The sequence below is a fragment of the Mustelus asterias genome, unplaced genomic scaffold, assembly GCF_964213995.1.
Source record: "Mustelus asterias unplaced genomic scaffold, sMusAst1.hap1.1 HAP1_SCAFFOLD_2152, whole genome shotgun sequence".
In the NCBI taxonomy this organism is placed as follows: Eukaryota; Metazoa; Chordata; class Chondrichthyes; order Carcharhiniformes; family Triakidae; genus Mustelus; species Mustelus asterias.
In genome coordinates, this window is record NW_027592097.1 from 37,474 (window position 1) to 63,187 (window position 25,714).

At 41.6% G+C, this 25,714-nt stretch overlaps 1 protein-coding gene across 1 annotated transcript; it reads right to left on the minus strand.

The window, feature by feature from the left end:
* Positions 1 to 2,729: 2,729 nt before the first annotated feature.
* On the minus strand, positions 2,730 to 25,071 carry tut1 (terminal uridylyl transferase 1, U6 snRNA-specific; the record flags this gene model as incomplete). Its single annotated transcript, XM_078207243.1, has 9 exons — positions 2,730 to 5,866; positions 6,639 to 6,731; positions 9,507 to 9,629; positions 12,992 to 13,101; positions 15,141 to 15,379; positions 16,268 to 16,398; positions 18,358 to 18,472; positions 20,775 to 20,984; positions 24,881 to 25,071. Coding segments are annotated over 9 exons (2,288 nt in total), but the record flags the coding sequence as incomplete, so codon positions are not given.
* Positions 25,072 to 25,714: the final 643 nt, after the last annotated feature.

A 25,714-nucleotide genomic window follows, 5' to 3' on the forward strand; every position in this document is an offset into this window, starting at 1 on the left:
CCCCATTTAGTAACAGACAAAAGCATGTGCTTCATTGTAACAGGATTCCAACATTAACAATGGGAACCTGTGGAACTCCTCCAGACAACCTCACTCATAGTCACACTGGTGTTGGTTTAGACCCCAATCCCCGATGCTTTTAGTTACAGTGCTGGTACCAATCAAAACCAATTTAAACTGTCACACAGTTTGTAAACAATCACTAACCTGCCACCATTGTATTTAATTGTCTTTCCAATGACCCTGATGTTTTTGACATTATTGCTTTGTTGACTATTTTAATCATTTACCATTGTTTGAATAAATGGAGTTTTTTGGCATATCCATTCCATTTTTATTTGCAGACTTTTATTTATCAGTCGTCAATTTTCTTCTCTAATTTACATCAATTATGTGTAATTGATTTTTAAATATATTTTGATAAGATCCTATCTAACTACTTTCCTTTATTATGTTAAATTTTAAACTTCACAGTTCTTTATATCATAGCGTATCCATTTTACACATGGGATTGGTTTTGTTACTGTTTTCTGGAATTCAACTTTTTGCCATTTGTTCACAGTAACTTCATTGCAGTGTTAATGTAAGTAAGCCTTACTTGTGACGAATAAATAAACTTTAAAATCTGGCTGCATGCATTGCCCATTCCTAGAGATGGAAGTCGTTCAAGTGAATTTGTTGTGGCATGGTGACCAAAACGGAGGACAGCGTGTTCTAACAAATGCCAGCACAAACTCTGCAAATTTCAGTCAGAGTAAGTTTTCAAAGACTCAACTGTCAAAGCAAACACACACATAGAAGGATGAAGCAGAAAATCAGATTAGGGAGACCTGCGCATCCAACATGCAACCCTCACAATTCTCCAGTTGCTGAAATTAATGACCTAAAAATCAGATATGCTGTAAATTGGGCATATAAGTTCAAATGTTATGATGCTGTCTCCTATTCTTCTGTAAAAAGCTCCAAATTAAGGGCACTTATTGTGATTTTATGTAAATAAATCTATGGTGCTACTTGGCAACACCCAAATTTGGACAAAATAAAGCAACATATATTTCTGTTACTATTAATGCAATAAGATGCTTAGAATTAGATGTCATTACTTCTTCCTCCATATCAGGTTTTGAACAAAAGAAATTAGCTTTTTAAATGGTTATTGTTCCCGTGTTCAATATTGTTCCTGTATGGAATCAGCCGCTGTATTAGAATTGGGCTCTTCAGATCTTTAATCTCAATATGCAATGCTTTTTTCACAAAATCCATTCATTGAAACTAATGTTCGCTTTGACTACAATAAAAACAAAATACTGCGGATGCTGGAATCCGAAACAAAAACAGCTGGAAAAACACAGCAGGTCTGGCAGCAACTGCAGGGAGAGAAAACAGAAATTCCAGCTGGAGGACAATGGACATTTCTGTTGTCCACCCCTCGCCCGCTCCGAATCGGGCGAGGCAGTAGAATTATGGCAAATGTTTCGAGTCCGTATGACTTTTCATCAGAACGAAATAGAGAGAAAAGTATGTTGGATTATATACTGTATAAGAGGAGGTGGATCAGCTGGAACAGTGTAGCACTTAGCGAGATTGCAACAAAGACGTAACTTAACAAGCGACAGATGACCCGGTGGGGTGGGGTTTGCGTAGGAATAAAAACGCTTGGAATATAAAAGTTCAGTTGAATATAAAAAAGTTGTTGAACTCAGTCCTGAGGGTTTCATTGGAATGTTGGAACATGCCAAGGATGGATATGTGGACATGAGAGCAAAATGCAGATTTCCTTCAGTCCCCCCACTCACTAAACCCCATGTTCCCCAAAATTTCTGGTATGTAAAGTGTCCTCCTTTGTGAAGACAGAACTGAAGTATGTATTAGGTTGGTTAGCCATTTCTTTGTTCCCCATTATAGAACCCCATTTCTGACTTGCCTTCACCAATCTTTTTCTGGTTCTATAAGCATTTAGTCAGTTTTACATTCCCCGCAAGCTCTCGTTTTTTATTTTCTCCTTCTTAATCATTCCATTTATTCTCCTTTGCTGAATTCTAAACTGCGCCCAATCCTCAGGTCTGCTGGGTTTTTTTTCTGGCCAATTTGTATACCTCTTCTTTGGATCTAATACTATCCCTAATTTCCCTTGCAAGCCATGGTTTGTCACCTTTCCCATTTTATTTTTATGTCAGGCAGAATAGAATGATTGTTGCAGTTCATCCATGTACCTTTTGAATGTTTGCTATTGCCTATCCATCGTCAGCCCTTTAAGTAATGTTCCTCAATCTATTATAGCCAACTCACACTTCATACTATCGTAGTTTTCTTCATTTAGATTCAGGACCCTAGTCTCAGAATCAACATCACTCTCCATCTGGATGAAGAATTCCATTTTAGTATGGTTGCTCATCCCTCAGGGACCTCGCACAACTGCATTATTCCTTTTTCATTACACAACGGCACGTCTAGGATAGCCTGTTCTCCAGTTGGTTCCTCAATGTATTGGTCCAGAAAACCATCCTGTACACACTCAGGAATTCCTCATCTATGGTATTGTACCACTAATTTGATTTGCCTAATCTATATGCAGATTAAAGTCACCCATAACTACAGATGTTCTTTTATCACATGCATCTCTAATTTCCTGTTTAATGCCATCCCCAACATCACCACTTGGGGTCTATATGCAACCCCCACTAATATTTATCATGCAATTCCACAACACGGAGAATAAAGTCCATCACTGTCAAACAAACTAAATAAAAACTTTATTTTTAGAATTACCAGTTAAGCAATTTAAAACAAACCAACTTTGTAAAACTCGAATACAAATTCAAACTATAAATATACACATATGTATAAAAGTTGAGAGTATCCGCCACATTTCAAATGGCACACTAGCAAGTCTTAAAAAGGGCGAGAGAAAGCGAGATTGAGATGTTCACGCTGTTTTATTCTGATGTAGTGCTGGAAAGATACAACCTCCTCCTGATCTGCAAACCGAACTTACCAACCAGTATTTAGATATTGTGCCCTTAGGCAAAAGCCATCTCCAAACATATTTTTGACAACAGAATTGTGCATTGCAAGGTGCAATCATTAACAGTTTAGCAGGAGCAATAACAGAGGACTTGTACTGGTATATGGTCATTGTAGAACTAATTATTTCATTTTTAAAATGTATATATGATGGGACCTGGAATATTAAACACAAAGTTGATTACACATTCATCAGGTTTACAATGTTCATTCTGAGGATGGGAAAGTCCAAAACTAAAACTGCAGAATTCCAGGAGATACATGATTAGATTCTCACTAAATTCAATTTCTCTTTCACACACTACATATCAAAAGGCGTTAATTAGATTTGTTCCAATGTTTTCCCAACCGCACTTTTGCTGTTGCCAGGTGCAGAAACGGTGATAAATTATAATCTTCCAAAACATTTAAAATTTAAAAATAATGGAGTGATAAAGCTCAGTGATTTTTCTCATCTTTCCTTCCACCATTGGCTGCCTGCATCCAACCCACCCCGTACCGCTCTGAAAGGAATTTCCCTCCCTCCTCTGGCACACACACAATAACTGCCTTCAAACTAGATTACTGTCCACTAAGTTTATTGCCCTTTTCATGGTGGCAGCACTGTTTAATGTTTGATTATCCCACATTCCGATACAATGAAGAATTAATGACAGTGATACTTTTAATGTAAATTTATGAAATGCAGGGAAGACGGAAGGTCTTGCATCACTTGTGTCACCCTAATAGTTTGGTATGTATTACTAGAGTAGCTTCTTTTCTGCACTGCTGTCTTTGTGCATCAATATAAAATGCTCAATTATGAATATCAGACAAATATCTGTGTATAGGCAAGATCCCAGATCAATTTTCTTCATAATAATGCTCAAAACTTACTTTTGATAACTATGCCTATGAACTTATCAATTGATGAAGCAGGGTCAGAAAAACTCTTTGCCACATCAGTAGAAGAATAAAAGCAAATATATCTGTACAAAACAAACTACAGAATAAACGTGGAAGGCTAGTCATGAAAGAGCATTTATGGTGCGCAAAAGGAAACTCCACAAAGGCAGAATTCAATGTTGATGAATCCCTGAGTGCAGTGCCACAACCACATGTCTGTGTGTCAGAGAGATTCCGTTACCATTTTGTGATTTAGTCTCTCAAATGAGCTTGGAAGTCCAATTCAGCTCGAACTTGCCACATCAGTAAAATAAGCAAGTCAAGATCTTTTGTTCTCTGATGTTTCTTTCCATTCGAGAAAACGGCTGACCCCTATCCCACGGCTTTTGGATGACATCAATGAGAATTCCCATTGACAGCGGCGGGACCAGAGAACCCCACCACTAACAAACAACGTGCTACCTCCCGCCGACGGGAAACACGCGGCTGGGAGGCCAGAGAATCTCGGCCAACATGTCTACCGGACATGTTTCTCCCCAGATAATTCCAGTTTGTATCAGTTTAGGATGCAATAGAAGGCGGCAAATATCATTATTTTTTTGCTGCATAAGTTGGTTTAACAATGAGCTTCATCATCTATGTCACCCTCACTGCATTTTCACCTAATACAGATATTTTGGAACCCTCATTTATTGGTTACACTGTTTATACAATCGATCCACTCCTATTCAGATTTACTCAATGCATTTCAAACGAAACACACATCTTCATGGCACATTTCAGAACAAAAGCTTTCAAGTAACATTCCAGAAGTCAATTCATATTTTATACAAAAACTTTAAAAATATATATAACATCATCAATTCCACACCCGTGACATTTTAGTCAGATTTCTCAAAGCATTTTTCAGTCATCTTAGGAACAAATGATTCTAGGAAATGAAAGAATTCTATGAATAAAGCAGTTTGTTGAACGGGGGTAACTCTGATCACAGTCCTTGTGTCTTCATTACCTCCGACCAGAAAGGCACTAAATGAAAATGTTATTAACGGGCTAGATTTATCGCTCTTCTCCTCCTGCTGCATTATACCTTCAGTAACCTTTTCTTCAATTTCCAAGGGACTGGCAACCACGTTAGTGTTTGCGTCAGATTCATTTGTTTTATAATGGAGCTGACGTCTCATTTTTCTCCGCCCAACCCATACTCTGTTCCAAACAGAACAGTGCCATGTCACCTCTCCCTGGTACTGCAGAGTCTCGATCCTTGCTTTTTTGGTGCCTGATGTTTCGGGTGCCTCTTCCACAGGACGTGCTCTCTTCAATCCAAAACTGTCCTCCTCTTTGCTCCCAGTTCCATCAAAGCTACCGATCTTTACATCACTGGTTTGTACATTACTCCCCTCAGTACATGAACAACTACATTTAAGGACAGTCTCCATCACATAGAGGACAGCATGACACACCTTGTTAAACCAGATCTCCCTGAAGTCAGAAGATCCATGCAGTCTTTTCCTCGTTTGCTGTGACAGGCATGACAATTTGAAGGGAATAGTTAACATATTCCCACCAAGGCACAATTCTTTGCCTGGACTATAATCCACTGCTGGAGAATGTGCAGGGGAACAGTCCAAACTACTGAGAGGTTGAAACAATCTGACTATGCCCCAGATCTTCCCTTTGTTTGACTTCCTTTGATACTGTAGGCTGCGACAGTACTTGAAGGCTTCATCCAGTTGCCGTTTAAACTTCTGTCCTGTCCTTTCGTTGACGTTTCCAGAAACATTATGGCTCAGCTCAAAAGGATCCTGGATGTTAATTGGCCCAAGTCGGAGATTTCTGTCTGATTCAGGATCAATAAAATCAGTGACAAGATGAACTTTGCCTTTTCTCAGTGAAATGACTGTTCCAGCAAAGTCAAACTGAGAATAAAATTTGTAGAACTCTGCAAGAAGCCCACCTGTCGTATATATAAAAAAAGTTAAGACTTCCAGGAACAGATTTACAAATTCAGCGCAACATTTTAAATTATTTTTAAAAAATCTATGTGATTTTAAATGCTGGTGATTAAAATCTTTCCATTTCATGCACCCACTATCAACGAGTATCACAAAGTCTGGTGAAGCAGTTATGCAGAATGAAATGGCCTCTATTCTTGTTCAATTTCAGTTGAAGTTTATTTATTAGTGTCACAAGTAGTCTTACATTAACACTACAACGAAGTTACTGTGAAAATCCCCTCGTCGCCACACTCCGACGCCTTTTCGGATACACTGAGGGAGAATTTAGCATGGCCAATGTACCTAACCAGCAGAGTCTTTCAGACTGTGGGAGGAAACCGGAGCACCCAGAGGAAACCCACGCAGACATGGGGAGAACATGCAGACTCCGCACAGGCAGTGAACCAAGCCGGGAATCGAACTGTGAAGCAGCAGAGCTAACCACTGTCCTACTGTGCTAATTGGCAATGAGTGCAAAATTTACAGTTTTATACTGGAGCTGCATATAGATTGCCTGAACACATTTCATAGAGGATCCTAACAGCCTGCAGAACTTTATCCCACCTGTCCAGATTGCAGTCAAATCCAGGTCACGGTATTTAATACTATACCACCCAAGCCCCATAATTCCAAAGTTTCGAAATATAAGCAACACTTTTCATTAAATATGCACAGTTATATAATTACTGTATGCAACTAAAAAACAAAGATCAGTAAAAGCTAAATACTTACATAATCCCTCAGAATTTGCACTGCTTTCAATTTTAGAATGGTCACTTGGAAAAGTACAGTCCCAGCCATCAATTATACAATGGTCATCCTCATCTCAATAAAAAGACACAAAATTAATTTCCACTTCACCTCAAGGTTGTCCATAACTTAAACAAGGACATGAAAATACAATAATTAAAATTAAACCTTGCATTACCTACAAGTTAAGACAAGTTTGAAGATGCAATATACAGTTCTCCGAGGTCAGTTATCCACGGAAGCTATGGCTATCGACAGGACAACCCCACCAAGTAATAACCCTGCCTGTCAAAACAGAAGTGCTCCAGTTTGATATATTTCAACAGAGCCTGGACAATCACTTTGATTTTATTATCTACAAACATCTGATGAAGAAGCTACATAATTCATCAAGGCAATCGTGTAAGATTTAATTTTTGAATGCGTTACAAGCTATCCTGCCTCATCAAAATGGTCTACATACTTCATGGAGTAAGAAGCGTGCATCCGCCTCTGTAGACAACATTGTCTTTTACTCTCTCAACCAATTCTCAAGTAATGCATCTTCTATGGCTAAGAGGGCACGCTACAACAATCAGTCAGCTTTCAGCTCATTGCGAATGCTATTCTTAGCTTTTGCTAAAGTGTTTAAGACAGCAGTCCAATGGAGAATTTCCATTAAGTTTCGAGTTGGCATCTTTCCCGCATGCAGAAAAAATAGTGAAGAGTAGCTCTGGAACGTGGAAAATCAGACTTGTGCCTTTCCACTTCACATCACTAAATCATAGAATCCTACAGTGCAGAAAGAGGCCATTCGGCCCATTGAGTCTGCACCGATCACAATTCCACCTAGGCCCTATTCCCATGCATTCACCCGAGCTAGTCCTCCTGATACTAAGGGGCAATTTAGCATGGCCAATCCACCTAACCTGCACAACTTTGGATTGTGGGAGGAAACTGGAGCACGTGGAGGAAACCCACGCAGACATGGGGAGAATGTGCAAACTCCACACAGTCACCCAAGCAGGGAATCGAACCCAGGTCCCTGGCGCTGTGAGGCAGCAGTGCTAACCACTGTGCCACCCTTATAAGTGACACCTTGCATTTTGAGATCCAGTATGTGAGTTCTGATAAGACGTCATCGCCCTGATACGTTAACTGTGTCACTCTCTCCAGAGTAATTGTCTGACCTGCTGAGAGCTTCCGGCATTTTCTATTCTTAGTTCACATTTCCAGCATTTGTGGTATTTCGCTTTTATCTTTTGTACTTTTGTGTTTTTAGCTTTTTTGAAGATGCTAAATTTTGTGCTCGCAGTTAGGAGTGCTAAGTGTTGGGAAATACAAACTGTCTATTGTTTGATTGCAACAAGCTTCATCAAAGGTCAAGGAAAGCTCTCCCTGCGGTGCCCCAAAAATGTCTTATCCCAATTTCAGAAAACTCCCCACTGCTCCAGTGTGACATTTCTACTTCCATTACAACCATTCTAGATATGACAGTTGACACGGTGGCACAGTAGTTAGCACTGCTGCCTGACAGCACCAGGGACCCGGGTTCAATTCCCACCTTGGATGATTGTGTGGAGTTTGCACATTCTCCCCTTGTTTTGTGTGGGTTTCCTCCGGGTGCTCCGGTTTCCTTCCACAGTCCAAACATGTGCAGGTTAGGTGGACTGATCATGTGTGGGGGCTATGGAGATAGGATGGGAGAAAGGAACTGAGTAAGATACTCTGTTAGAGAGAGTCGGTGCAGGCTCGATGGGCTGAATGGCCTCCTTCTGCACTGGAGGAATTCTATGATTCTATAACTGCACAATTCAAAACTGTTAATGACATTTCACACTGGATTGAAACTGCTCAACTTTATTTTAAGAACATAAGAACATTAAGAACTAGGAGCAGGAGTAGCCCATCTGGCCCCTCGAGCCTGCTCTGCCATTCAACATGATCATGGCTGATCTTTTCGTGGACTCAGCTCCACTTACCCACCTGCTCACCATACCCCTTAATTCCTTTACTGTTCAAAAATGTATCTATCCTTGCCTTAAAAACATTCAATGAGGTAGCCTCAAATGCTTCACTGGACAGGGAATTCCACAGATTCACAACCCTTTGTGTGAAGAAGTTCCTCCTCATATATCGGACTCTTATAGTCCATTAGTCTCGGCTGAATTCAAATCCATCCCAGACTGTCCCAAAAAAGGACAGTGCCAAACACAAATTTGTAAGCTTATAGTAGTGCTAAACGGTGACCAGAAAATAGCATTTTATGGTACTAAATGATACTTTATTTAAAAAAATGACTATAACTCAGCAAAACTATCAGAGTGCAAATATAAAGTTTAAAGTTTATTTGTTAGTGTCACGAGTAGGCTTACATTAACACCGCAATGAAGTTACTGTGAAAATCCCCTAGTTGCCACACTCTGGCACCTGTTCAGATACACTCAGGTAGAATTTAGCATGGTCAATGCATCTAACCAGTATGTCTTTCAGACTGTAGGAGCAAACCGGAGCATCCGAAGGAAACCCACGCAGATACGGGAGAATGTGCAGACTCTGCAGAGTGACCCAAGCTGGGAATCGAACCCAGGTCCCTGGCACTGTGAGACAGCAGTGCTAACCACTGGGCCACCGTGCCACCCCAAGCATAAAAAATTTGAAGCGGTTCTACTGGCTTATTGGAAGTATTAAAGAAAACAAAAGAGCATGTCTGCTCTCTTACAACTTCCAAAAGTTAAGAAATTTTGTAATTTCTCTGATTAACCTTCATTGAAAAATCTTTTGACAATTTTTGCAAAGTGTACAATATGTCTTTTAACTGTATTTTAGTAGAAAATTTAAAAAGCAAGGTTTCCTTTCTGATAGCCATACCTGCAAGCTCTTTTAAAAGGTTCACAGTAGGGAGAATTGGAGGTGTCCTGTTCTGAAGGAAGAACACAACCAAGAGAGTCACTGCATAATTATTCATCAATGGCCCCCCTCCAAAAGGATTTCCTGAGACAAAAGTGAAAAATAAGTCATATATGTCGAACGTGGTGTAAACATTTTTTATCAAACTACGATTTTAAAAGTTAAAAAGCAACCATAATATCCTAACAATGAAAAGTCGATGTTACAATGAAAACTGAAACAGCCGTTGTCCAGTATTCAATTGCAGAGTAATTCTGTGAATGTTCTGCTAGCACAAATAGCACTTCTTCCGTATTTTTCTGGCACAACGGTTAGCACTGCTGCCTCACAGCATCAGGGACCCGGGTTCAATTCCCGGATTGGGTCACTGTCTGTGCAGATTCTGCACATTGTCCCAGTGTCTGCGTGGGTTTCCTCTGGGAAACACTCAATGGGCTGGATTTTAGGGCCTGACTCGACCCGAGTCTGGAAAATCCTGCCCAAGGTCAACTTTTAGAAGAATGAGAGGAGATCTAATTGAGGTGCGCAAGATGATTGGGGGGGGGGGGTTTGACAAGTAGACATGGAGAGGATGTTTCCTCTTGGAGGGAAATCTGATAGCAGATTTAAAACAGAGATGAGGAGAAATCACTTCTCTCAAAGGGTGGTGAGTCTGTGGAATTCACCACCCCAGAGGGGATGTTGGGACATTGAGTAAATTTAAGAAAGAGGTGGACAGATTTTTAATTAGTAAGAGTCTGAAGGACAACAGCGAGCGGGCAGGAAAGTGGAGTCGAGGCCAAGTTGAGATCAGCCCTGACCGTATTAACTGGTGGAGCAGGTTCGAGGGGTTAAATTGACCACTCCCGCTTCTAGTTCTTATGTCAAGACACCATGTTAGCACAACCTGATCTCTTCCCCCAGTCTCCACTTCCGTCCTTCCTTATAATTGTGGTCCCTTTTGCTCAGGCTGGTAATTCAGAGAAGCAGCATAAAATTACAAGTAATCTTTTAGTGTGAACACTAAAGTGGGTTAGCACTTTGCAAACACATTTCAGAAAAGATATGCCCCATCATTTACGGTGGAATTCAAACCCATGTTATAAAGGGTGGCAGGACAATGTCCAAGCCCACTATACCCTACAGGTCTCTTGTAAAGTTCTTTGCTGTCCCCAAGCTATTCTGAAAAGGGTTCTCTAATAATGGGTACAGCAGATAGGAGTGAGTGAAATGAAGCAAGCAGCAGCATTTGCAATGGTGAAGAAAACCAAACCAGTCAATTTACAGCTTTTTAGAGTGCATTATGCAAACCCTTCTATGCTATTGAACTTTACCTAGATCATGTTATTTTACAAACAAGTGTAATACATTCCTACTCTTACTTTCTGCAAGTTCATAAAATGGTATAACCCAGAAGGTCAATCAGTCCATTGTGCCATACCAACTCTTTGGTAGAATCATCCAACTAATTAATTGCCCTGCTCTTTCCTCTTAGTCCAGGAATGTTTTTTCTCTCTTCAAGTATCAATCCAACTCTGTTTGAAATGTTACTGTTGAATCTGTTTCCACCAGCTTTTCATGTAGTGCATTCCAGTTCATCCAAAAGCTTGCTGTGCAAGAAGCTGGTTTATTCACACCACTTCTGGATCTTTTGCCAAGTTTCTTAAATTTGTGTCCTTTGTAAATCAACCTCATTGTCACTGGAAATGGCTTCTCCTTATTTACTCCACCAAAACCTTCTATCAAATATCCTTTGAACCTCTCTGGCTTTACGGAAAACGATTCCAATTTCTCCAGTCTCTTCATGGGACCATTCTAACAAATCTCTTCTACACCCTCTCCAACTGTAAGTTGTATATAGAGTGTGTTTAGTTCCATGCAGATGAAGAGCATTAATTGGGGTTTCACTTGAGCACATACAAAGAGGCACTTACTGAAACTGTGGTGTGGATGAGTTAAGAGATGTAGCTGGTATTGATTCACTGCATAAATAAACATAGACTTAATAAAGATTGGCTCCGCGTCATCCTTCACCAACTGGCTTTCTGGGATAGAACACCAAGGCCTTGACATTCTTCCTAAAGTGTAATGCCCAGAAATGGACACAATACTCTGGCTGAGGCCGATGTTTGACGAAGATTTAGTATAACCCTTTTGCCTTTCTAATCTATTCCAATATTAAAAATGCCAAGCATCCAACAACCTAGGAACATAGGAACAGGAGTAAGTCATTCAGCCCCTCGAGCCAGTGACACCACCATTCAATAAGATCATGGCTGATCTGTGGCCGAAATCCATGTACATACCCGAGGCCCATATCCCTTGATAACCCTACTCAATAAAAATTTGTCTTCAAACCTTTTCTTCTGCAACCTTCAAAGATTTGTGTACACACACCACCAGATTCCTCTGTTCTCTTTCTAATTGTACCATTTTGTTAATATTGTCTCTCTTAACTCTTGCTTTCAAAATGTATCACTTCACACTTCTGTGTTGAATTTCATCTGTCCATTTCACCGGTATGTCTGAAGTCTTTTACTACCATCTTCATTGTTTGCAAGACTTCCAGGTTTCATGTTATCTGTAGACTTTGAACTTATGCTCTATATACCATAATCTGGTGGTCATTAACATGTATCAAAAAGAGCAGTGGCCCAACAAAGGCTTTTCGGTAAAACAACGCAGTATGCTTCCCCCAGATCTGAAAATCACTTGTCCACCAGGACTCTCTGCTTCCTGTGCATTCATCAATCTTGCATCCACACCCCTATAACTCAATGGTCCTTAACTTTGTTAACAACATGTACTAAATATGTATCTTTGAGGTAGGTAAGGGAAGGACAATTAGGGATGGGGAATAAATGTTTGCCTAGCCAACAATGCCCATATCCCGTGAAAGAATAAAAAACATCAAAATCACTCAGAAGTAAAGAATTGTCAGACAAAAAAAAGCTTTAAATTTGGAGAAAAAATGGTCCAGCATAGTTTAACATTGCTAGATATATTGTGGATCGCTGTTCATTCAATCTGAAATCTTCACTCCCAATCAATTAATGAAAGGCATAGATAGGGTGAACGGTGGGAAGCTTTTTCCCAGGTCGGTGGTGACGTTCACGAGGGGTCATAGATTCAAGATGAGGCCGGGGGGGGGGGTTAACACGGATATCAGAAGGACGTATTTTACACAGAGGGTGGTGGGGGCCTGGAATGCGCTGCCGGGCAAGGTGGTGGAGGCGGACACACTGGGAACGTTTAAGACTTATCTAGATAGCCACATGAACGGAGTGGGAATGGAGGGATACAAAAGAATGGTCTAGTTTGGACCAGGGAGCGGCGTGGGCTTGGACGGCCGAAGGGCCTATTCCTGTGCTGTATTGTTCTTTGTTCTTTGTGGTTACCTGATTACTCCACATGGAGAGTCCTTAAGGCTACATGAACTGAACAGCAGCTAAGACAGCTTTTCTTACCAGCTAGGTGCTTTTGTTTTGCCCAGTAGCGAACAGCATAAACTAGAGATCGCACTCTTTGATCCACTGATGCACACAATTGAAGAAACATTGTGTTACGTACAGCCAACCTATAAAAACAGATCATCCCATTATTCATGTAACTTCAAGCAAGTCATCAGAAACATGTTTTAGTTTATGTGTGGAAAATGCAAAAACTAACCATAAAGATAGCTAAAATTGTCATAAATTGTACTGAAGGATACTGAATAAGAGGTTCAACAAGGTGATACATAGTGAGTGTGCAAGAAAGATTGTATCATGTTACATCTAACGTGCACATTATGATCTGTATGTTTGTGAAAGATAAAAAAAAGGACAGGTAGAGAGAAGTACTCAGGGGCACTGAGACCAAACGTACAATCACACTGCTGTCTGTTAATTAAGAAAACATCCCAAGAAGCTTCACATGGACACATGCCATAGAAGGAGGAGATATTAGGAAAAGCAACGAGATTTTCCGTCTGCTGGCAGGATACAAAGTCAGGACTGCTTCTGAGTACTGATCCCACCCCAGGGAGAAACAGTAACTCATTGGGATTTTCACAGGGTACTCCCTTCATTGGCACAGAGACACGTTCTGGGAGCTAGGGTGGACTCTCAAAACTGGAGGCTCAATCAGGGGCTTCCGGTTTGAAAGGAGCAGTAATAACGGAAGTGAAGTAAAAAAGAAGATTCTTTAAGATGGAGACATTTAATGGGTTTTTGGGGAGGGGCAGGGAGAGGCTGGTAAGTTGGGACTTATAAAAGAATAGGAGTGGGGAGCGGAGATTTTGGTTATAGAGCATTACAGCTGAGAGCTGGTCTAGAAAAGCATTGGAGGCAGCAACGTTTGAGCAGCAGATTGATTAAGTTAGGATTGAAGTTGGCAATGTGATTAAAGCATAAACACAGCTTTTCTTTAGACGATCAAATAGGATGTTGTCAAAGTAGTTAACATTTTCGTTCAGCCTGAGGCAGTTGTCCCAGAGAGGAAAAGAAACAGAAGGGAACAGTCTGTGGTGAGGATGAAAGACAATGAGTGAGATTCTCCATCCTCCCAGCCATGTTTCTTGCCGGTGGTAGGTGGCGGCAGGATTCTCTGGTTCCACTGCTGTCAATGGGAATTCCCATTGATGTCACGCCATGCCGGCGGGACCAAGGAATCTTGCCGGTCTGAGGGTCCGGAGAATTCCAGCCAATGGCTTTGGTCTTCCCAAAGTTGGAAGAAGCTGCAGTTCAGTTACAAGACTGTTTTTTGGACAACACAGAGGCAGTGAAAGAGTCGAGAGAGGTAGAACTGGGTGTCGTCAGTGTACATCATGAAGTTGAGCCCGTGAACATGGGTGTTGCCAACGGGGATTATGTAGATGAGGCAAAAGAGGAAGCCAAAGATGCATCTTTGGGTGACCACAGAGACAGTGCTGCAGTGATAGGAAAATACGTCATTGCACTCTCTACGACTGGATAGGTAACAAAAGAAGCAAACCAGGGCAATCCCACTAAGAAAGACAATAACAAGAGTTGCAGCAATTGAGAATGGTTTGTCAAAGCACGCAGAGGAGTCAGGGGAGATAATGCACCATGGTTAGAGTCACAGAGCATGCAACCATGACTTTGGCAAATGCCAATTCTGATGGTTACAGATTTGGAAGGCAACACCACATTCAAGAAACGTTGGAAAGAGATGTTGGAGCAGGGACAATAGCTGGCAAGGAAAGCAGGCTAGCTTTCTTTTGAAGATAGTAACCATGGAGACAGAGCCACTTACAATGTTAACTAGAATGAAGGTGGGGAACAGAGGTCAGCACTTTCCTGGTAATGAATTGCAGGGAGCAGGAGGCGGTGCTCATAATGAAGACAGAATCAGATGGGGATGGGACAAAAACTAGAGGGGGACTTGGGTTCCGGATTAGGGCACTGGGGAAGCGTCAAAGCCAACTGAATGAATGGTCTCAATCTTAGTGAGAGTGAAGTCCATGAACACCTCGGGCCTGTTGAAGGCGAAGGTGGAGAATCAAAGAGGTTTACTGAGAATGTTACTAATGAAAGTTATCTTTGCTCTCCAGGGTAGTCCTGACATACACAATTTATAAATACCGACATTATTTCAGTTTGTTGGTTACAGTACCTATTATTAATAGAGATGTCTCCTTGCAAGCCTGATTCCTTATGGACAAATTTAACCACGGGTAGCCTGGCAGTAGTGACAGCTTGTACTTTGTGTACACCTGGAACACATTTCTGCAACACAGTCGCTACAAGTTCAAGCACCTCAGCCGTTGTTGATGTTTCTAGGTCTATGTCAGACAAGATTGAATCCTCAGATTGAGTTTCAGACTTAGTATCCTGTTTTGTTCCATTAACCTCCTGTAATTGTACAAAGCATGTTATTGGGATGAGCGCATTACTGTTCTTAACGTCACCTTTTGTTTCTCATCCTTTCAACAAACTCGACAATTTTTAAAAACCACCGTGGATGGGATTTAGGGTGCATTTACCAGAACTTTACAGAGCTACAAAGCAGACGTTGAAGTGGAAATCCAGAGACAGGGGGTGGGATTTTACGATCTCCCGCGGGAAAGATCGTAAAATCCCACCCAAGACAAACGGAGATTTCCGTTCTGCGGTAAAGTTCCGGCCTGGGACTCCAGAGCAAAGTGGAATGAATTCTGTCTTCTCAAAATCCACTTCACATCTAAATTAAGGTTACTCCAAGAGTTTCCAACAGAAAAAAGGCTTACAGTAGATAAGATTATACAGCTGGCACTGAGGAAATCTGTTGTTAAATAACAATGACAAAATCTGTCAATAAACGTGGATGCATTTGCCTCTTTACACCATTCAGAGGCTATTCTGGACCTGTTCTGGTAAAGCCAGGTAACTGTCTAAGACTGAAAAATGATTGTGCATCATTTCAAATCATCCTCATTCATCCAGTTCTAATTTAGGAAAACAGTACTAGAGTGGGCAGTCAAGTATCGTCAATTCCAAATATTCTCCCCAAAGGAAAAACTACAAACTGACCACATTGCATCAAAAAATAATTTATGGTAGATGTTTGAGCCTGCTTTCCAACATCTTTCTTGAAATTTCTTTAATGCAAGTTCGAATTGAAATGTTTGATATTCTTTTGGGGGTTCTCAGCTCTTTAAAACATGACACAGTATGTAAATGCAGACATATATACGTTATAATCTTCTGATATTTTTGAATGTTGTGCAGATGCTTTCCCAAGGGAAGAAATGTAACCCGTACTTCAGTTTCAGCCGCGCTTCTAGCATTAGCCTGAAAAGTCTTGGTGCGTTCAAGATCCAGAAACAAATCCATGTCGCAACCATGAATATCGAACGCATTCACTGATGATCCAAATGGCAAGATCCTGCAACCTAAAAACAAGACAGCATTAAGTCACATGTCAATATGGCCCCATGTTCCAACTAGCAGTAAGTTAAAAGAGAAGTTAAAAGACAAGATTGAATCCTCAGATTGAGTTTCAAAACTTAAAGCAAAAGCATTCCCTTTCTGAAATAGGTTCCATCAATATATAATCATGATGTGGAGATGCCGGCGTTGGGACTGAGGTGGGCACAGTAAGAAGTCTCACAGCACCAGGTTAAAGTCCAACAGGTTTATTTGGTATTGCGAGCTTTCGGAGCGCTGCTCCTTCATCAGGTGAGTCCTGATGAAGGAGCAGTGCTCCGAAAGCTCGTGATACCAAATTATAGGGTTATAGGGATCAGGCGGGTAAGTGGAACTGATCCACTTCAGATCAGCCATGATCTTATTGAATGGCAGGGCAGGCTCGAGGGGCTAGATGGCCTACTCCTGCTCCTATTTCTTATGTTCTTACGTTCTTAAACCTGCTGGACTTTAACCTAGTGTTGTGAGACTTCATACAATATATAATAAATAGGGCAGGAATTTTCCAGTCTCATGCACGGTGGGAACTTTCGGTGCAGAAATGGAAAATTTGGAGGCAACCAAAAGTTCACTGGCCGCAGAGGAGATCAGAGAATTCCACCGAGAAGAACCATAGCGCAGGGGGTTACCTACTAGCCTTTCAATTCCAACACTTAGTTTTGCAAGCACCCCAGCTGAATTGGATGAAAGTCTTCCCTGCCTATTGATTATAAGATTTCAATGAGAAACAAAATTGCTTATGAGCCCACGGTGTAATTACTGCCACTAATCAGGCACAATGTTGGGGCCCCTGAGTACAGGAAATTCTTGTGCAGGAGCAGGTGATCATCTAAGATTGAGGCTATGGTTAATGACAGTGAACCAGTGCTTCCCAACCTTTTATACATCACAGCGCACCTTTATAACATTAAAAAACTTTGAGGCACACTCCCTGTTTTCTCTAACTGAATTCAATTTGGTTTATTATTGTCACATGTATTAGTATACAGTGAAAAGTATTGTTTCTTGCGCTATACAGGCAAAGCATACCGTTCGTAGAGAAGGAGAGAGTGCAGAATATAGTGTTTAGGGTGTAGAGAAAGATCAACTTAATATAAGGTAGGTCCATTCAAAGCAGGGAAGAAGCTGTTCTTGAGTCTATTGCTACGTGACCTCAGACTTTTGTATCTTTTTCCCCGATGGAAGAAGGTGGAAGAGAGTATGTCCAGGGTGCGTGGGGTCCTTAATTATTACGCTGGCTGCTTTTCCGAGGCAGCGGGAAGTGTAGACAGAGTCAATGGATGGGGAGCTAGTTTGCGTGATGGATGGGCTTCATTCACGACCCTTTGTGGTTTCTTGCGGTCTTGGGCAGAGCAGGAGCCATACCAAGCTGTGATACAACCAGAAAGAATGCTTTCTATGGTGCATCTGTTAAAGTTGGTGAGAGTCGTATCTATGTCCTGCCCCTATCTATGTCCTGCTACGGCACACTGGTTGGGAACCACTGCAGCAGATGGAGCTTTGGGCATCGGCACTGGGTGCAGCGAGTGCTTGATGCTGATACCAGGTGCTCAAAGTGGGGAAAATGTTTAATTTCTCAGCGCTAATATTTAAAATGATGAGCACAAAACTCAAAAATAGAAAATCTACTGAGCAGCATTTTACTAAAATTGTTAGTTTAAGTGAAAGTAGTCCACAACCTTAACAAGTTTGTCTACTGGAAAATTGATATTGCAACAATATCCCAATGGCACAAAAGACATTGAGAGATTTTTTTGTTATTCTTAACATACATTTTGAACAGTGGGCCCTACTGTTAATATTGGTCCATTTCGTATCTACAGTGTAACAGAACTGGTAAAAATCAACCAATAACATATTACGTTATACATATAAAGGTATAAAGTATATAATTTTATAAAGTTATATAAACTAAGACCACTTACTTGGGAAAAATTCTAAGAAGACCTCCTGTAAAAGTGACACAATCAGCTTCCTGAGCATTTTCTCACTGTCTGTCAGCTCAAACAACCGTAACAACTGCTTCATTTGTTCATCCACCTGTCACATAATAAAATACTGTTATTGAACAAGAGAGGTCATCAAAAATGTTACTTTAATGTACAAAACCAAATGCTTTGATCCTTCGTGATGGGTGAACAATATGTTTTGCATGAGCAGTTGAAGAAAGAATAGAGTAGGTACTGAAGTTGTATTTGCACCACCCCTCATATGGTTATGCAGGCAAGTTCAATTGGATTCATCATATAGAACATAGAACAGTACAGCACAGAACAGGCCCTTCGGCCCACGATGTTGTGCCGAGCTTTATCTGAAATCTGTTCTGGGTTGATGCCAGAGACAGGTTAGCCCTTATTGACATGAGGCATCTACATTTCCAGCTAAGAAGGGATTTAAAATGGAGTGGGAACTACAATAAAGCATTCAACTTAGTATAATTTCTCTCCAATGGTCCTTTTTCTAAACAAAACAATTTTAATTGTAGGGTACCCAAGAATCCCAATATCAACTCACTAATTCTGCAGGCATGCTAGTGAAGCGCAAGACAAATAGATGCACAACAGCTGCTCCATATCCCTGAAAATTGTTCTCTGACAACTTTACTCCCAATCTAGAAAGTAGTTGCTAAGGTACACTTTTGAAAGCTGACTCTTGCTTTCTCTTATGATAATGAAAGCATGACTCACTTCTTTTTGTCTCAGCCTACATCACAAGAGTTCATTCGACATGGCTATCCGATTTCTTTGCATTTTCTCCAATGTACCGGTGAACAGTAATAAATAACATTTCATTAAAGAGGCATCAGCTAACTTACCTGTTTGTATTAAGATTGAAGTACTTTAATTAAAGTAAACTGCTTACTTAACTTTTGGAAAATGTACCATTCCCTCATATAATTATACAGAAAGCAGCAAAGCAAAATTTACAACATTTATATTCCCAAGTCATCACCAAACTCACCGACGGAAGGGAAGGAATGCTGCTCTTGGCGGGCACAGGCAATGTTACAATGAATTCTATTCTTCACATTATAGCTACAGATGTCACTGAACAGCAAAACAAAAGTATTTTGTTTGAACAACATCGTGATGGTATTTAAAACAAACTGATTATGGGCAACACAGTGGCACAATGGTTAGCACTGCTGCCTCATAGCGCCAGGGACCCAGGTTCAATTCCGGCCACGGGTCACTGTCTGTGTGGAGTTTGCACATTCTCCCCATGTCTGCGTGGGTTTTCTCCTGTTTCCTCCCACAGTCCAAAGATGTGCAGGTTAGGCTGATTGGCCATGCTAAACTGATGCTAGTGTCAGGGGGATTAGCAGGGCAAATATGTGGGGTTACGGGAATAGAGCCTGGGTGGAATTGTGGTCGGTGCAGATTGAATGGGCCGAATGGCCTCCTTCTGCACTGTAGGGATTCTATTCTGTTCTATGATTAAAAGATTTGGTTGCATAAACCACGGACAGACTTGTCAGTTCCGACGTATGATGTTTAGATACGTAGTTTCCAATTACAAAGGAACATGGTTTGAAATCAAGTGAATCTGATGGCAAGGTGTTCACAGCTCAGAGATAACAATCACTCATCATTCCTTTATATAAATGTCACTCTCAGAAAAATGATCAAAACTCTCAGACAAATAATCTAAATCTATATGCAGCATCACACCACAATAGCATTTACAGATTCACGAACATGGTCATCATCTAGTTTCCTGGCAGAAGTGCTGCAGTTGATCAGAATAGTAAGAAGTCTCACAACACCAGGTTAAAGTCCAACAGGCTTATTTGGTAGCACAAGCTTTCGGAGTGTCGCTCCATCTTCAGGTGAAGAAGGAGCGACACTCCAAAAGCTTGTGCTACCAAATAAACCTGTTGGACTTTAACCTGGTGTGGTGAGACTTCTTACTGTGCTTACCCCAGTCCAACGCCGGCATCTCCACATCATGTTGATCAGAACACCAGAGGAAATTCCTGGAGGACGATTTACACAACTTTTTTTTTAGGGGGCTGTAGATTAACCTTCAAAACCTCCTTTAAAAATGCATTTTCCTCCCCACAAACAAGTCAGCATTTAGGCCACCCACTCTGAAGCCTTCGCTATTCGTAGATGAACAAGGGTATCGACTGTGACTTGCCTTGCAAATTATCTTCCACCCCCGAGCCTTCTTATGGCTTAGATGCAGGGAAAGAATGATGGGAAAAATGTAGAAGGTTGGGGTGGAGGGGGGGGGAGAGGTTTTACATTAAAGCGCTCCATCACTACATGCGCCGCATCACTACATGTCAAAAATCATGTTCTAATTACCTGGTAGCTAATCAACAAGGTGAAGTACTTACATCAACTGCTTGACAGAGAACTTGTGTCAGCTCTTCAAAATCAATCAACTGTTTTTTTCCAGGGTCCTGCTTCTTCTTTGGAATATATTTGAACTCCTTAGTCTCTTTGCGTTTCACTCGTAGTTTTTGACCATTCATACAGTGTTGTGCGATAGACAGCACTTTTTCCACATCCTCAGTACTCTCCATTTCTATAATTGCATATATACCCTGCAACCATACACAAAACTAATAAATTACACAAAGCTTTAATGAATAAAAAGTGGTGTTACGGTAACCTTACATGGAAACCGTGAATAAGTTCCACTCAAATCAGTGAATTAGTTCACTTGGTCTAATTTCTAATCAATCACAATTATCGTGTCTACGTGGGTTTCCTCTGGGTGCTCTGGTTTCCTCCCACAGTCCAAAGATGTGCGGGTTAGGTTGATTGGCCATGCTAAAAAAAAAATTGCCCTTCGTGTCCTGAGATGCGTAGGTTAGAGGGATTAGTGGGTAAATATGTAGGGATATGGGGGTAGGGCCTGGGTGGGATTGTGGTCGGTGCAGACTCGATGGGCTGAATGGCCTCTTTCTGTACTGTAGGGTTTCTATGGTTCTTTCTATGATTATCTTAAATTGCCAACTATCACGTCATAAAGTTTATTTATTAGTGTCACAAGTAGGCTTACATTAACACTGCAATGAAGGTATTGTGAAAATCCCCACACTGAAAATCGCCACACTCCGGCGCCTGTTCGGGTACACTGAGGGAGAATTTAGCATGGTCAATAAACCTAACCAGCGCGTCTTTCAGACTGTGGGAGGAAACCGCAGCACCCGGAGGAAACGCAGGCAGACACGGGGAGAACATACAGACTCTGCACAGACAGTGACTCAATCCGGGAATTGAACCCGGATCCCTGGCGCTGTGAGGCAGCAGCGCTAGCCACTGTGCCGCCCCTCATCTGGTGGATCAAAACAAAGGAAGGTTATTAATAAAGGAATTCAGGGTCTGTCTAGTCTGCAGCAGCAGGTATAAGTACGAACTGTGAATCAAGAAAGACATCGTTCATCTGTATGCTTAACCATTTACTAAATGGGTTTCCAGTCTCTGAGATTGCCCAGTTGTCGCCTTGAATGGGCATTTATCACTTCAACTTTGCTGCCATCTGACTGGTACACATTCATAAATTTAACTTCCTCCCAAAACAGACCCAGGGCTGTTCTGTGGCATCATTGCAACAGAGAGCTGTGGCCAGCTACTGTCCCAAGATCAATCAACAGTACAGTTGGGGGGACTCTCAGGAGTTGGGGAAAGAGACAGGAGTAGAGGCGCAGGGAGGTGAAAAAGAGGATGAGAGGTCAGGGAAAGGGGTCAGGTGTGGAGAGAGAAATCGGATGGGAAGGTGAATGGGGAGGGGAGGAGAGCACGAGACTGAGGAACAAGGTGCATCTGCAGGCTAGCATTTCCCGGTGAAAAAGGAGCAGCAACATAATGACCAGGAGCAGCGTCCAGTTGGCAGCAGTTGGTTAAGGGGTGAGTGAAATCTAGTGGGTAAACAATGAAAGACTGTTTCCATCAGAGGATCCATGCAGAACATGGGAGTGGAGGCCAAAGACTCTCGAGGACCAGCCAAGAGACAAGCAAGGTTCTTGCTTGATGGGCTGTTAGACCACACAATGTTTAACCACTAATGGCTTTGAGTTGAGACTAGAACATTTTTAAAAACAGAACAGGATGTTTGAAAATGAGGAGTTGAAGATGATCTTAAGGAAATCGGCTTACAGGAGAGGGCACTAGTACCAGCACAGGCACTGAAGGAAAAGGATCTCCTCTAATGCTGGAATTTCTATCATTCTCAGTTGTATGAACCCCAGAGCAGTTCAGAAATGTTGGTGCTCAGCTGGGTTTAGGAGCTCCCCCATGAGAATGTTCCAAACTAAAGGCACACTGCCCATAGTGCGGTCTCTTGGTTTTGACATGTAAAGTCCAAGTACAAGTTGTCTTCAGAGTTGTCGCCTTCTTGGAGTCCAAACCAGAATCCAAGGAGATAAGGAGAAAGATAAAAACTGTCACTGACTAAGGAGCTGGACCACACCTCATTGAATCTAGGCAGATTCAACTGTGTTTTGGCGTGAATATCAGTGGGTTATGTATGTGAGGTGTTAGGGAATTATAAATTATTACTATTACTACCAGTTCCATAAAGACTATTAGTTAGTTCTTGTACATTGAGAAACAGTATTGTTAGTTCCCAGCGTAGGTTTGATGAGTTAATAATGGTCATTGGTGGAATTAAAGCTCTTCCAGCCTCTAGTTATCCTTCTGTGAATCCCTTGCCTACCAACAGTTTCCCTATCTCACATGCTTACCAGTAAACCCCACTCCCAACCCATTCTTGGGACTTCTCATGACAGCTGCTGCAGCAAAATCACAAGCAAAAATACTCAACCCAAATGTGAGGAGACCAATGCAATAACGTATGCAAATATCACAGTATCAGGGAGGTCAACTGGCCAAAAGGTCAAGTGCTTAAAGCTCAAGAATGTCTCTGAGGTTGGTCATCCTGCTCAGTACATTAATCAGCTGAAGCATCAGAGAATCAGAGACCGAGTTTTGTTTACTGATCGCTCTAAACTATAGGTAGGCAAGAGATTCACAGAAGAGTAACCAGAGGCTGGAAGAGCTTTGATTCCACTAGTAACCATTATTAACTCACCAAATCTACGCTGGGAACTAACAATGCTGTTTCTCAATATACAAACAATAGCCAAGTCATCCAATTAGATAGTCAGTTTCCCAAAGGTAGGGGAGTCTAAAACGAGAGGGCATAGGTTTAAGGTGAGAGGGGAGAGATACAAAATGGTGCAGAGAGGCAATTTTTTCCACACAGAGGGTGTTGAGTGTCTGGAACAAGGTAATAGTAGAGGCGGGTACAATTTTGTCTTTTAAAAAGCATTTAGACAGTTACATGGGTACGATGGGTATAGAGGGATATGGGCCAAATGCGGGCAATTGGGACTAGCTTAGGGTTTTAAAAAAAAGAGCGGCCTGGACAAGTTGGGCTGAAGGGCCTGTTTCCATGCTATAAACCTCTATGACTCTGTAATTAGTTTGATTCATTTGCAGCCCTGAACAAGGCATTGAGCATTTCAGTGTAATTTCTGGATGTGTTTGCTATTCTTCTTCAGTTCTCTGCCTGAAGGTAGGTTCAACCCAGAGCGCTGCGACCACCACCATGGGAAGGGCGAGGAAGTGAAACCACACCAGGCGGAATGGGGATCAAGCCCCTTGCTGTTGGCACCTATCTAACCCTCACCAGCCATCCATTCAACTGAGCCAAGCTGTCCCCAAGAAGTTTGCATTGCCATGGCGTCATGGCATGGCATGCACTTTTACATGCATAATATAGTCCAGAGCAACGAATCGTGATGGTCAAGGCTTCAATTTTCTTTCCATCATATGGCTGATCAGGAATCTCTCCCACTCTTACCGCCTGACATGTGTGTGCGTATTGAAAGGATCTTGCATGTTGATACTCAACCTGTTTGAGCGCGTTATGAACGCACCTTACTTGGCCATCAAGTCCTGCAGTGGGATGGGGCGGCACGATGGCACAGTGGTTAGCACTGCTGACTCACAGCGCCAGGGATCCGGGTTCAATTCCTGGCTTGGGGCACTGTCTGTGTGGAGTCTGCACGTTCCTCCGGATGCTCCGATTTCCTCCCAGTCTGAAAGACGTGCTGGTTCGGTGCATTGAGCCGAACATGCGCCGGAGTGTGGCGACTAGGGGAATTTCACAGTAACTTCATTACAGTGTTAATGTAAGCCTTACTTGTGGCTAATAAATAAACTTCAACTTTAAAAAAACCTTCAGCTTCCGGTTCAGAGGCAGGGACGTTATCTGTTGCATCACTAGACCTCCACTGTTTGCTATTAGATGCATTGAGCCTCTAATAGCATTATGTAATTCGAGCTCACTCTAGTGGCAGGACACTGTTATTGGCACTTGGCAATTTACTTCAAAAATTCCAATGCACTATTCTGTCTCCAAATCTTTAATCTGTTCCAGTCTTCCTAGTTAACTTAGGATCAGAGTGAATTTATCTGGCATTTGACTTACTTTGTCTTTGTCCATTATCACATTTGTCACTGTGCCAAAGGTCTGAAAGTAATCAGTGATCTCCAGATTGGATGTGCCTTTGTGAAAACCACTCACAAACAGGCTCTTCTCTTGCTGGGATTTCCTGGCAGTTCTCACACTTAGAAGTTTTTGATGTTTCTTTCCTTTAAGGTGATCATTTAAGGTGGGACCTAAAAGCATAAAAAGTCAAGACATATTAAAAGAGGGCAGCCACCTTGCTTTGCCAGCGTACACCTCAAACAAATTTGAAGTAAATAAATCTATTTTTGCGCTTGGCTCCTTTTTGATTGATGCCTTGTCAGAAGAAGCTTTTCAGAGGTTCTGGAATTCAGATGCTAGCAGTCACCCAAAGCAGTGTTTTTATTCATAAAACATGAAAATCTGTACCACATTACTGCAGGGAAACAGGCCATTTGGCCCTTCAATTAGGCACCGGCATCTTTCTCCACAGAATCACTGAAACAGACGAGAAACAATCAAAGGTGAAGATGCTCGCTGTAACTTCACTGAGGTGCAAAGGGTTTGGCCTGGGTGGATTGGAAATAAAAACTGGGAGTAAATCAGCAAAGGGACGTTTTCAACGAGGAGATGGTTCGAAAGCCAGAGCTCTCTGGCTGGCTGAAGATGTAGAGGTTGAAATGAAACAGGCTGTTTATAACTGTGAGATAATCAACAGAATACAGAAGACCCAGAGGAAAACTGAAAAAGGAAATAGTTGAGAAAAGATTTAATTTAAAAGAAAACACTAAAGTCTGCTGTAAACATGCAAATAGTAAAAGGATAGTCAAAGGAAGGGAACAAAAACAGAAAAAT